The sequence below is a fragment of the Fusarium mangiferae genome (assembly GCF_900044065.1).
Source record: "Fusarium mangiferae strain MRC7560 genome assembly, contig: FMAN_scaffold012, whole genome shotgun sequence".
Lineage (NCBI taxonomy): Eukaryota > Fungi > Ascomycota > Sordariomycetes > Hypocreales > Nectriaceae > Fusarium > Fusarium mangiferae.
This window is the reverse complement of record NW_024573932.1, coordinates 1,421,585-1,434,062: the sequence shown is the minus strand read 5'-3', so window position 1 is coordinate 1,434,062 and position 12,478 is coordinate 1,421,585. Positions and strand designations below refer to the sequence as shown.

At 48.6% G+C, this 12,478-nt stretch overlaps 4 protein-coding genes across 4 annotated transcripts; 3 read left to right on the top strand and 1 right to left on the bottom strand.

Annotated features, from left to right (window-relative positions):
- Nucleotides 1-226: 226 nt before the first annotated feature.
- On the bottom strand, nucleotides 227-1,525 carry FMAN_08231 (uncharacterized protein; the record flags this gene model as incomplete). Its single annotated transcript, XM_041821682.1, has 5 exons — nucleotides 227-635; nucleotides 681-721; nucleotides 768-1,132; nucleotides 1,182-1,204; nucleotides 1,260-1,525. The coding sequence occupies 5 exons, from the start codon at nucleotides 1,523-1,525 to the stop codon at nucleotides 227-229; spliced, it is 1,104 nt and encodes a 367-aa protein (XP_041687438.1).
- A 1,333-nt stretch (nucleotides 1,526-2,858) lies between these two features.
- Nucleotides 2,859-3,975, top strand: FMAN_08230 (uncharacterized protein; the record flags this gene model as incomplete). The annotated part of the gene is made up of 2 exons (XM_041821681.1): nucleotides 2,859-2,986; nucleotides 3,039-3,975. 2 exons carry the CDS (start codon nucleotides 2,859-2,861, stop codon nucleotides 3,973-3,975), a joined length of 1,065 nt encoding a protein of 354 aa, XP_041687437.1.
- A 1,062-nt stretch (nucleotides 3,976-5,037) lies between these two features.
- FMAN_08229 (uncharacterized protein) lies at nucleotides 5,038-8,814 on the top strand (the record flags this gene model as incomplete). Its single annotated transcript, XM_041821680.1, has 1 exon — nucleotides 5,038-8,814. The coding sequence occupies one exon, from the start codon at nucleotides 5,038-5,040 to the stop codon at nucleotides 8,812-8,814; it is 3,777 nt and encodes a 1,258-aa protein (XP_041687436.1).
- Nucleotides 8,815-9,661: 847 nt separating this feature from the next.
- Nucleotides 9,662-10,597, top strand: FMAN_08228 (uncharacterized protein; the record flags this gene model as incomplete). The annotated part of the gene is made up of 1 exon (XM_041821679.1): nucleotides 9,662-10,597. The coding sequence occupies one exon, from the start codon at nucleotides 9,662-9,664 to the stop codon at nucleotides 10,595-10,597; it is 936 nt and encodes a 311-aa protein (XP_041687435.1).
- Between the last annotated feature and the right edge of the window lie 1,881 nt (nucleotides 10,598-12,478).

Genomic DNA, 12,478 nt, shown 5'->3' with positions numbered 1-12,478 from the left:
TAAGGCAAAGCGGTCAACATGATATATAGCTGCGGCCTTTCTAAGACTTAATTTTGGGTCATTCTGGAGGGCCTGAAGGGCAAGAATAATCTTAGCTTCATTTGGAGACTCTGGCATATTGGATTGTTGAGAAATATCTGATTGAAAAGTGATAGTGTAGGTTGAGGGATTTTTGGAGCACTCGCTTGTCTGGAGCACTCGCTTATCATGCACGTTAGCGCTTCTACTAAAAGGCCAATCCTGCCGTTGAGCTTGTTATGCTGTCTGAACGACGATAGTCGTGAATCTGAGCAGGTGAAGTCGCAACCGTCGTCTCAACGGTCCTCACGATCCCGCTTGGACTCATACTCATGCGCTCTTGAAGTTCCACCTCAATAGAGCTATCACGTTCACCAGCCTCGATATGGGTTGTGTTGTTTCCGGCAAATGTTCCATGAACACCTGAATGTGAATGGGTGGCCGACGGCTTGGTTATGGTATGTGTTGCCATGCTTCTTGCATAGTTTGCACTGGACTGGTGGTAGTTGTCTTTGCCTGTTGCTCCAGAGGAACGCACAATCTTTGTGATGAGTTCGGCCATTTTCATTTCAATCTGGAGTTTTAGGAGATAGCACACTGGGTGGAACGAGAGGTAACTTGAGCTCGTCAGTGGTTAATATTAAAGCAAGAAAAAGACTTACACCAGACTGCTTGGCAAAGACATGAGACCAACAAGAACAACCTGAAATGCGTCAGTTATGAAAGTTAAGTGAGATCACTCTACTTACATCTAATGAAAGAGACACAAAAATTAGAAACAGATTCATCCGATAGAGAGGGATGTACTTGGTCAACCCATTCTCAATAAGCCTCGACCGGACGGGGTAGATGAAGTATGCATTCAAAGCTCCATCGACTAGAGCAAAGATGACTTTCTCACATCTATCCCAGATATTATTCAGCCATATCCATTGGTCATTGATTTGTAGGCGCGCTGGCATCCAGATGATGAACACGCTGATGTTGACTGCCAAGATGATGGCGAATACGATCCATTTGAGACGTGCGGCTCGGCCGGGAACAACCATCAAGAGGCCGAGACGATTCAGGATGATTTGAAGTAAGAATTGGACTTGAAGTGCCCAAAAGAGAGCTGGCGTATGTCAGAAGACACTTCTCGCGATGGATGGTTGGAAACATACCAACAGAAAAGTAGAAGCCAAAGCTGGGCTAGGGTCAGTAAATACTCATAGATCATTACCAGCATTAGCAAGACTCACCTGGGATCTATGTATTGCCGCTGGAAGCCCCAAGCTAAACATCCAAGGACCATACTGCTGAACCAAACCGCCCAGATCATGGCGACATAAGACGTGACACGTCGACGCCTTTTCCATGCCCTCCAGCTCTGCTCCGATGCTTTGGCAACCGAGAACACTGCGACGCCTAGAGAAAAGCCCCAGAATATGCTGGCTGTATTCATGTCGACCTCGCCAGGAACTTCACGGACGTATCTGTCCGGTATTAAAAATCCGTACTGACCCATGCTGGAGATTCATGAAAGATAATAATCGAGAAACGCGGACAGTTTCCATACTGAGGAAAATGGGTTTGTTAAATATTGCATGCCGCATTCTCCATTTCCTTGGCCGTGGCCATGGAACAAACACATGGCTCCACGCTAATGCATAGATCGAACCCAAATCCGGGGTAAAACTCAAAAGATCAAACGATCAGCGCGCCAAAATCTGCCACATTACAGCGAGGCTTGAATTAATACCAAGTAACTCGGAGACATGGCTCAAGCACGCCAAAATCCATTTCCACTTCTAGAACTGAGCTCCTGCCGCTCTAAGCTGAGTCGGTGCTTGGGTTGAACTGAACGATCTGGAGTTCGGACCGAGACGGGCTGAGCTTGGGCGATCATATACATCTGTCGAGGTCGCCTGCGGGGACCAGAAGGGTACCAACCTATGAGTGGAGAGGAGCCGTACATGTTTTCGCAAGATTTAACGATTCAGGGTTGTCAATGGCTCTTGAATTGTGATTGGTAGATGATTCAATATGGGATTCACGCACCGATCTGGCTGCCGTGTACCATACGTGAGCTGGCTACAGACTTTGTAAATAGTGATACCACCATATACCCCGTAAGGTGACCTACGATATCTCTAGATTGACTGCTTATGCAGCGTTGAAGGAAACCGCGAAGAGTGGTTGCGCGAACCGGAGAAGATTGGCTATGTCTACGAGAATGCTTATCTGGTCGTCGCCGCTGCTGATGCGCGCGATTCCACCAAGGGTTGTTTCATTGAACCCGCAAGATCACCGGCACGGGAGATTGTCAAGATCCCATACGTTAAGCCCTTCGTAGAACCGCTGGGATCACTGTAAGCCAGTCATTGGAGCAACGAAACAGTCCAAGATCCGGATGAGAACCAGAGTCCTTTATCCACTAGGGATTACGCAAGAATGGGTACTGGCGAGACGAATTATTTCATACACACGCGAAGGAATAGTATGGCCCTGTATGACTATTCAATCGCTCCTAAGCGGCGTCAACGAAATTTCTTACGAGCTCTATAGCGGATAGAGTCAAACAGAGGTGAGACCAAGTAAAGACAATTAGAATAATTTTATGTGAAACGTAAAATGAAGAGTAGCGCACAGATACTTTTTGGCAATTGCGTGAAGGGCCCCGTGGCGATTCCTCTCACACTAATTGGTCCATTTGGGCAAGCCACAACCCTTGGCAGGCAGAATGACAGACGGAATTACCTGGCTAGATTTAGCCTAGAACACAAGCTTAAATTGTACATAAACAACGCCCGTGTCTTCAGCCGCTCAAGTCCAAATAAATCCACGTCTGAGCACAAAAAATGACTCCTCCAACTAAGAGAGACCCTCAAATTGTTTACGCAGATGCTCAGTTCGTGAAATGTCCAGCATGCGGGAACAGAGACGAGCCTTTCAACGTCCCGACTTCCAGCAGCTCGACAGGCGTTGAGTAAGGAAAAGATCATTGCTTTACTCCATGATTGGTGACTTACAATCTCCAGGGCCTTCATATTCTGCATGTCTATCATGGTTTGTGCGTGTTGCTGCATCGCTGGCATGATGGACAGCTCGCTCGCTTTCTTCTGTCGGAATTGCGGTCTACGCCTCGTTTCTGAGAAGAATGCGCACTCAAAAGTCAAGTACCATGAATCAGATTTGGTGGTAGTGAGCGACAAGACGGATGCCAAAGCGGCTAAGAGTCCCCTTGGCGTCCCCGGTGACATGAACAAAGCTTGGGTTGTAAATCCCCAGAAGCGCTTCGCCGATCTAAAACCAAAGCGAAAGTTTGGAATCGAAAAGGGCCGGTATAATATTCCTTCTTCGTTTACCAGCCTCACACCCGAATTTTCAACCAACTACACCATAGAAACACCAGGAATGGCTAGCCCTCAACCCAGCGACAAAAAAGAGAGCCAATACCTCCAATCAACCTCTTGCAGTTGGAATCGGCATCAATCAGGCCCCCATTTTCAAGTTTCGATGCGATCTCAAGGCTTATCGACGGAGATCGCGCAGATCCATCTTCGCGCCAATACAATCTGGGATGCGGATATCAAGGTCCTAAACCGCCAAGTCACATCGCACAAATCATGGAGCACTTACAAGATGGAGGCAGAAGAAGAACTTGCTTGGGATCTTTACGGCGCTGGGACTTTATGGCATAGCTCACAAGGCGTGCTACTGTGGCAAATGCGCAAGATTTCATCAGATGGTGATGGTGCTAAGGGTCGCATACTGTGTCTCCTTGACCCTTATGATAGGTTGGTGGCGTTGGTATGGAAAACAAAGAAGCCTGGAAATGAGGGTGGAAAATGGTGGGAGATGCGTGTCTACATTGATATTTCTGATGATTTCCTTGGAGAGATCATTGCAAGTTATGTGGCTGTGAGGGTACAGAAGGAAAGGATTCGACAGGAGCATGTGAATGACTCCAGCTGATTTCACGAGACTTATATCAATTTCACGACATATACTTCTTAGTTCATCATGGTTTCAAAAGACTGAACCGCAAAATATCTTAAACCTTGCTTCTGTTGAGACAATTTGAAGTCCGATGTGCGTAATAGCTGGAAGGTCTGGTTTAAGAGCGAGAATTTCTTGAGTAAGTTTCAGGCCCGGCCTCGTCAGTCCTCAAGTTATGATGATCTACGTCCCAGAAACTATCGTTCTCTATCGGATCTCCATCCTCATCCAGATCGTCATCGGGATAGTAGATTTCAACAGTGTAGCTCATTTCAATGACGAGAGTCTCAGAACGTTGCTTTATCTTGGGCGAGAAAAATGCGATCCGAGAGGGAATAGTCCACCCCTCAATGGCATATGCGCTTGGTTCCTGAATGGCAACAACCATTGTATGTCCCTTGTACAGACGGTGCTGGAGACCCAGTTCAGGGATTCCATCCTAGCGCCTAAAGATGGAGACAATGAAGTTGCTTGTCCCACTAGAAATGTCAAAGAACGTGTTGTTCCATCGACTTATTCGGATAAAGGTAATTGACAGATCAGAGACAGAAACGGATCGTGGCGCTGAGACCAGCACTAAGTCGGACGTGGCTTTAGGATTCCCCCAGATCTGCGCAAGGATTGTGATCGACGACTGAACTTTGATGCCTTTTAACTTACCGAGGTCGGCTTGGGAGACTACGTATGTTGGGATCAATGTAATTTTTTTATTGAGATCCTGGTGGTGAAATTGCTGGGGCGTAAGACGGAGTTTAGCTGCGTGACAAGCCGTAGAGCCAAAATTTGATGTTGACCATTTCAATGCTACAGCGCTGCGAAATTGGAAGAGTTATGACGCTGTCTGTTTTAGAATTAGATCCTTCTCAATTCCCGGATCTGAGAGAATGTTCACTAAGATCACGGCTCGAGCACAAAGGCTGGGACATTACGGATATAGCGCTAAATTATTATAACCAGGATCCATTCGCCCCGCTTGCTAGGCAGAGTCTCAACACCGTCAGCCAGGGTGACGACGTCTTACTCACCGTAATCACCAAAATGGCCTCACCCGAAGAAATCGCAGGCAAATGGCTACTCAGCATCTGCAGTCGAAAACCTTCTGCAGAAAGAGACGAACTCCTGACCGATCTTGAGAAAATAAAATTCGACGAATTCTTCACTCTGTATAGAACATCGCCCGTTTTCAAGACTTATCATGTCGAAGCCGTACGTAAGTGCCTCGCCAAAGAGCTGAGAGTGGATTATCCTCTGGCGCGTGCGCTGCTCGAGAAAGATGACTCGGGGGACTTGTTCGTCGGGGAGAGGGATCTGTTGCAGGTTGCGATTAAGAGGGCAAAGATTGACCCGGGGTATCTGGGCGAGGACCCGAAGAAGTCGAACACTGAGCTTTTTGAAATGGTCAAGTTGCTTATGGCTCATGGGGCAGCCGTGAATTGCTTGGATAATGAGGGGTACTCACCGCTTGTTTATACTTGTATGCTGGGGTATGAAGAGCTCTTTCGCTTCTTGATCAAATCTGGAGCGGACATTTCTACACTCCAGCCACGCCGATCTCCAGAGCAGCTCGCCAAGATACGAAAGGCTGCTAAAAATGGGGAGACTGTGGAAGACGAGCCCAAAGAACAGGCAAACCTTCTTCAGGTCACACTCGACGCTTTGATCTCACCGCAGGAGATTGTTGATATGACGTGGGTCGGTTGGCCTCCTGGTGTGAACTTTGACGTGCCCTTATGGGATCTTGACATCGAAGCTACATGGGGCGGCATCATTATGTATTTTCTGGAGCAGGGTCTTTCATGTCCTAAAGATGATTCAGGGTTGGTCATGATGCTTCATATTGCCTGTCGCAAGGGAGCTCTGGACGTTGCAAAGAAGCTGCTGGCTTATGAAGCCGCTACTGATATCGCTGGACCCAGAATGGTTGACGGTGGGCAAGGCGAGGGCTCGAGCTTTGGGACAGCGATCCATGCTGCAGCCGCAGGTCGCAATATCGATATCTCTTTGGCTCTCATAGAGCATGGCGAAAGTGCCAGCTGTCGTCGAAACTGTATCTTCAACCGTGGGAGCACTAACGGGGATCTGACGCCCATCGAAGTCGCGATAGCAGCAGGCCCTTATGGAAACGATGAGACCCTCCTCGAGTTTCTAGAAGCATTCATGACACACGCGAGCAATCTTGAGAATTCGGACTACCAGGCTGTATTGAGATATTGCGCACAGAGCAATAAGCTTGAAGCAGCCAGCCGGCTTCTTGACAAAGGCATACGACTCGAAGAAGTGCCAACCTGGGTTTCAAGTGTTGATATGGCAAAGTTGCTTGTTTCCCATGGTATCAAGCTTGATCCAGTGCCGTTACAGCAGAGAGCGTTGAAGAGAGGACGGTTGAGTCTCCTACGCTGGTGTGTTGGTGAGTACGGTGCCAAACTACCTGATGATCCCAAGTCGTGGGGAGAGATGGTGACGTGGCTTCTCTCCTCTGGTTATATGTACCATGAGCAGACGAGATATATTATTACCGAGTACCCGGGGCCACATATCGACACGGTCCTTGTTTCAAGGCGACGTCTTCATCGTGAGAACCTCAAAGCGAAGAAGACAAGTTGGCTTCATACCGCTATCATCAAACATAACTTACCGGTTATCAAGATGGTGTTGGAAGCGGGGGCTGATGTTACGTGTCCTGGATTGCATGCTGATGCATGCACTGTGATGAGAAAAAGCGGCCGAGGATCGTTCCAAGATATTGAGGAGTGGCTCGAGATCGTAAGGTTAGTGGAGGGGAAGCTCTCTGGTAATGAAGGTTGGACTATGGGTTCGTATGCCGAGGTTAGGAGGCGTGTTGCTCAAACTGTGGCGGTGGAGAAGCGAGCTTGGGATGAGAAGATTGAGAATATGGTCAAAAGCAGACAGGAGGTTCCTCACTCAAGTCCACAGAGGTTGGATGACCCAGTAGTAGCTTCTCCTTTGGGGGCCACTTCTTCAGCAGACGTGTATCAGCCTTTGCGTAGCAGTAGCTCCTTTCGACTACTCGAACTCCTCCCTTCGAGCAACCGGACAGACCCTCTTGTCGGACGCCTGGTAGATAGCGATATCACTTTTCAACCAGACTACGAAGCACTCTCCTATGTCTGGGGTGACATAACACCAGTCAGATACATCAACCTCGGCGATCAAGACATCTCAATCACACCAAACCTCCACTCCGCACTCATCCACCTCCGCTTTCCCAACACCATCCGAACACTTTGGGTCGACGCCCTGTGTATCAACCAATCCGTCCACGGGGAACGAAACCAACAAGTTCGCATCATGGGCGACATTTACAAATCAGCCCGTCAAGTCGTAGTGTGGCTCGGCGACGCAGCCGAGGATTCACATCTCGTATTCCAGCATATTAACGACGAAAGCATCGCCGACTCATTCCACAACGGTTCAACACCACCAGAAGAAAAGCGACGCGCCTGGACCGCGCTTGTCAAAAGACCTTGGTTCTTCCGCACATGGGTGATTCAAGAGATAGCTCTTGCGAAAAGAGCGGTCATGATGTGTGGAGAAGAGGCGACGCCCTGGAGGGACATGGGGATCGGTTGGAAAGCAGAATTTTCGAATGGTGCGAAGGGACTGTCGTCTCCACGTGGCGGTGAAGGGGATCATCCGATCAAGGGATTCGATCCGGATAGTCATGTTTGGAGTCTGAGGATGCTGGGGGTTGGTAGTGATCCGATGAGTATTCTGAGGTACAGTCGTGTTTGTCAGACCACTGAGACTCGGGATAAGATCTATGGTATTCTGGGGTTATTCGAACCGGGGTTCATACCTGTTGACTATGATCTGCCCGTGGAAGATATCTTTCGTCAGTTCACAGAGGCTGTGATCAAACTCACCAAAGATCTCAGTATCCTCGAGGATATCGGCGCAAAGCGCAGTTATCCAAACCTTCCATCTTGGATCCCTGACTTCACGGACACTTCGACCAACAGTCTCGCAGGGGATAACTGGTACGCACCGTATCGCAAAGACGCTGAGGAGAACTACGATGTACGGTGTGCGGATGGAACGCGACTTAGTTTTCCCAGGGAACGACTAGGCAGGGAGTATCTTCCAGGCTTGAAGTTTTCGAAATATGGAAGTTTGACGATCAGGGGAAAGATGGTTGATACGATTCGTGAAGTTGGGCCGGAACTTGAGGATGGAGTCGGTCACGCACCGGGAACTGAGGGCTTTGCAAGAGTGATGAAAGAGTGGGAAAGTCTTGCTGTCAAACTCGTTCCCGAGTGGAAGGATTCTAAATCTCCGTTGAGCAAGGCTTTTGCAACGACACTTACAGCGACTCATGGCTCTGAGCTCTTCAGCGTTGGTGTGGGCTTCACCCAGTGGTATCGACACTGCGGCGCCGGTATTCTCGAGTCAGCAGATGCGTCCATGTTTCTTCGCGACCGCGAGTTCTACCTCTGGTGGTTAAGCGTCGGGAAAGACACAGAAGAAAAGGACCCCGACTCAAGTTCTGAGGAGAAATCAGACCAAGAGCCTGAAGCTATCGGTTATGATCTCAGAGAGTTTTTCGAAAAGTTCACGTTTGCGAGCTATGGGCGGTGTCTTTTTACAAGTGAGAAGGGGTCTTTGGGACTTGCGAGCCCAAGAGCGAAAGCGGGGGATCGGGTTGTTTATTTCCCTGGTTCGACTGAACCGTTTTTGTTGAGGAAGAGAGAGGGAGAGGGATGGTTGTTGGTGAGTGATTGTTACTTGTATGGGCTTGACTTGGATATGTTGTTCCATGATGCGGAGCATTTGGTTGAGAACTTCGAGATCTACTGAGTAGCTAGACATCAGCTCGGAGAAGTCATTTTGGAGTCAAAATCATTTCATGGGGTATCTGAATCTTAACCGGGGCCTTGCCGTGCTCTCGTACGCCTTGTGACTCGATGTTCTTGTTTGTTGTTTAGAACAGCTGCAAATTCTAGGTGTTCCACTTGAACCAGCAGTATCTTTCTCTTCGATATCGTTGTCTGTTCTTCAAAGCCAATCATTATATTGAACGCCTTCTTCTCTAACCCCACAATGGACTAGGACTTGGGATTGTGTTTGCCAACAGCTGATTCCTGTCACTGGCCCTCCCGTCACGAGACTTGTGTGCCACTGGGAAAGGGATCAGTCAATGCCAGTGCCAGTAGTCTCCAAATACACTGCCAGGCCACAGGCGTTGTTTATCCCATCCCTCATCTTTCGACCTCCCGAGAACTTTCCTTTCCTCACCACCTCATCTCAAAAGGTTCTGACACGAGAAGGTCTTAGCCTGAAGACTTCTTTTCAACGCTCATTTTCTTAACACGCAAAGAGACGTCTTCCACCATCCTCTCTCTTGCCTGTACTCTTCAGCGACACCCTCAACTTCTCGCCGTTGTCTTCCCCGTCACCCTTTTTACATCTACCAGTCCCGACTTGGGAGACGGCGTGGCAAGGTCTTGATATTGATGGTAAGCAAAAAGTTTCAATTATTGTCCGTTACTTCGAGAACCTTTCTGACGTCAACATCCTCAGTAGACCAATCTCATCCCAAGTCCCTCCCCACCATCCCGCGTCATCTCTCGATACGTCTTCAAAATCAGAGAGCCGTGACAAGCAAGCCACAGATCTTCGGTCTCAGCATACATCACCGCTCAAGATGGCAGGCCCTAAGTTTATGGATCTCCCCGCGGAGATTCAGATCAAAATCATCCAGTTGGCGATTCCTCCAATGATCCTACCAGAATATCTCTTCGCGGACGGAAAGATAGGGATCAGCAACGAGCGCGACGCAACCCGCGCTATCATGGCAACATGCCACACATTCCGAAACCTCCTTCTCAAGGCCCGACCCCTTACCGGCCACAACTCTGCTGGTCAGGAATTTACCTTTGACTGTGAACGTGACGCGCTTTTGGTCATGGGTACGAACCTTCCCGGCTTTCTCAAAACCCCCCGGATCCCCAACCTTCATGCCGTTCGTCGGCTCGTGACCCTTCACCCTTTCCCAATTGGGTGGGCTTCATATACACCCATGCAGAGAAGACTTCTACGTTCCTGGCAGCCATGGGCTATCAATGTAATGGGTCATCACCCACGCTATACTGCTTATGAGGAGAATCTACCTTTCGAAACAAGTTTTCCCATCGCCCAAGAGTTAGGATCTCTTCATGAGATGGATGTTGTGGTCAAGACCGCTCCTGGCTGGCACATATCATCGTTCCAACAACATGGCCCCCAGCCGGAGCATCGACGTGCTGACCCAGTGTCGGGAGACCTCAACCATCCTGTTCATCATACAGGAATCCGCTGGATTCATCCTCGGTTGGATGACTACGTCAACATCGACGAGGTCCCGATGATTGGCCTGCACGGCTACAGCAAGACTCGCCGTGACTGGCGCAACCAGCGCATCCAGGAATTTTCTCAAGGCGGACAATGGGCGGGCTTTCGTGTTTACCTCGAGTCCGAGGAGGTTGAATTCCGACCACTTACTTGGGATGAAGTTCAGCCTATGATCCATCGACGACAGCAGCCGCAAAATGGACGCCAACTTCTGGAGAACCAGGACCCAGAATTCGTGTCCCGGGTTTAGACTATTCGGGACAAGAAGAAGGAGATTCCTGGTGGTGCTTACGGCTGGATCAAGGTTAAGGAATACGACGTGCAGACTGATGAACCTTGGGTAAAGCAACTAGCCACTACCTGGAAAATGGTCCGTGCTTGCATCCATCACCCTGGGACTACACCTCTCCATTTCACTATCGGCCCCCATTGACGGACTGAAGTGTCTCTACGTGTAAGTATGAGTCGTACTGAGAACTGCGAGAGTTTGGAGTCGATGGAAAGGATCCGCGAAGATTCAACCCACTTATCAACAGTGACAGACTTTTGTCCCTCAACACTGGCAATACATTACTTCTCTATACTTGGACTACTCTTTGAGGGAGCTCGCAATATATGGCGCGATCAGCAATGATGATGGATGTGTGAGATTAGTCAGGAGTGCTACTTGTGTGGATTCTGAGAGAGCGGAAAGACTAGAAGGCGTGAGTGATGAAGAAAGGCAGGTACTTAGATCAGTCTATAGTATTGACAATAATGCCTAAGCTTGTGTTATCTCTTGTGAAATATTGTTACTGATCAAGCCCTCGCTCGTGGTCGAGGGCGTGTGTCAAGCCTTTTAAGCCAAGTTGGAGATGGATGTTGTTATTGTTGTTGCTGTTGTCAATGAGTAAGTGAGTATTATTTTTTTCTGCAAGGATTCACGATCAGAAAATTGAATGAAGAAATAAAATCTCCCGATGGCGTGTGACCTATCATTAGCCGCTTCATGCCGTGATATTAGGGAGTGAGAAAAAGACGTTTCTGAGATATCCTGGCCAGCAGCCTTGTGAATCTCACGCAGCAAGTCTAGCACGTTATTATTTCCGAGATCTTTCAATTTCACCAGCCCATCAACAATCCATCATATGCGCCCAGACCCTGAAGGACATCACCTTTGCTCTCACTGCTCTCATTCCCCTCCGTTCTGGCCTATGCATGCTTTTCCTGGTAGGACGTGGGCTGGGGCCAGGTAACACGACACGATCTTTTACAAACTTTCTTTAACACGGACAAAATTCGAGAATACCCTTGGGTTTCATTTCGGGCCCACATGCACTGATGGAAACGAACCTCAAGAGGGTCGAGAATTACCGGAGCGAGATGACTTTCGGTGCATATAATTCCATACAAAGCCTACTTGAACTTTAGATCAAGGCGCTCAAGCCATCTTAGGAACCAATGTCGCTGCTGTTGTGTCAAGGGCTGTTCATTTGTAGCGCGACGTGGCTCCTGCTCCCACAGCGATACAACATTACCTATTCCCCAACGAAGAGGTACTCTATAGAGGCCACAAGTCACTTCCTACCATCCGACGAAATGATCGTTTCTGGGGAATTTGCCTATTGTCTAATTAGCCCGCTTCCGAACCGCTTCGCCAGAGTTGCGACGCCTGCCTCTGCATCGATCGAAAAGTCCATTTCAGAGTTCATGGTGTCGCATTTCGTATTTAACTGTGGGCCAAATGACTCCTTCAAAGTCCAACTTTTCTGCTGTTTGGGACCCGTGTCGTGTTGCGTCCAAGATCCAAAGGGGTTCGTAATCATGATGGTAAAGAGGTTTACTTGGGATTTACGCGTACTCTGGTGGTGGGTTCCAGGACGACGCGACTTCTGAAAGAACCTTTTTCGACTTCAAATTTTGTCACTAATATGTAACTTTGAGATGATAGACCTGACAGATGATACTCGCATCACGCGCCTTACACGAATTAGAATGGCCATGGCCTCTTGGAACTCCTTATCTTCTCCATCACCGGTCTATTTTTCCCCAAGAGAGTCACTAAAAGCAGTCATCAGACAACATATGTTATCTCAATCTTTCGTAGGAAATCCCGTCTTTCATGAATTCCTGTATCCTGGGATCTAGACTA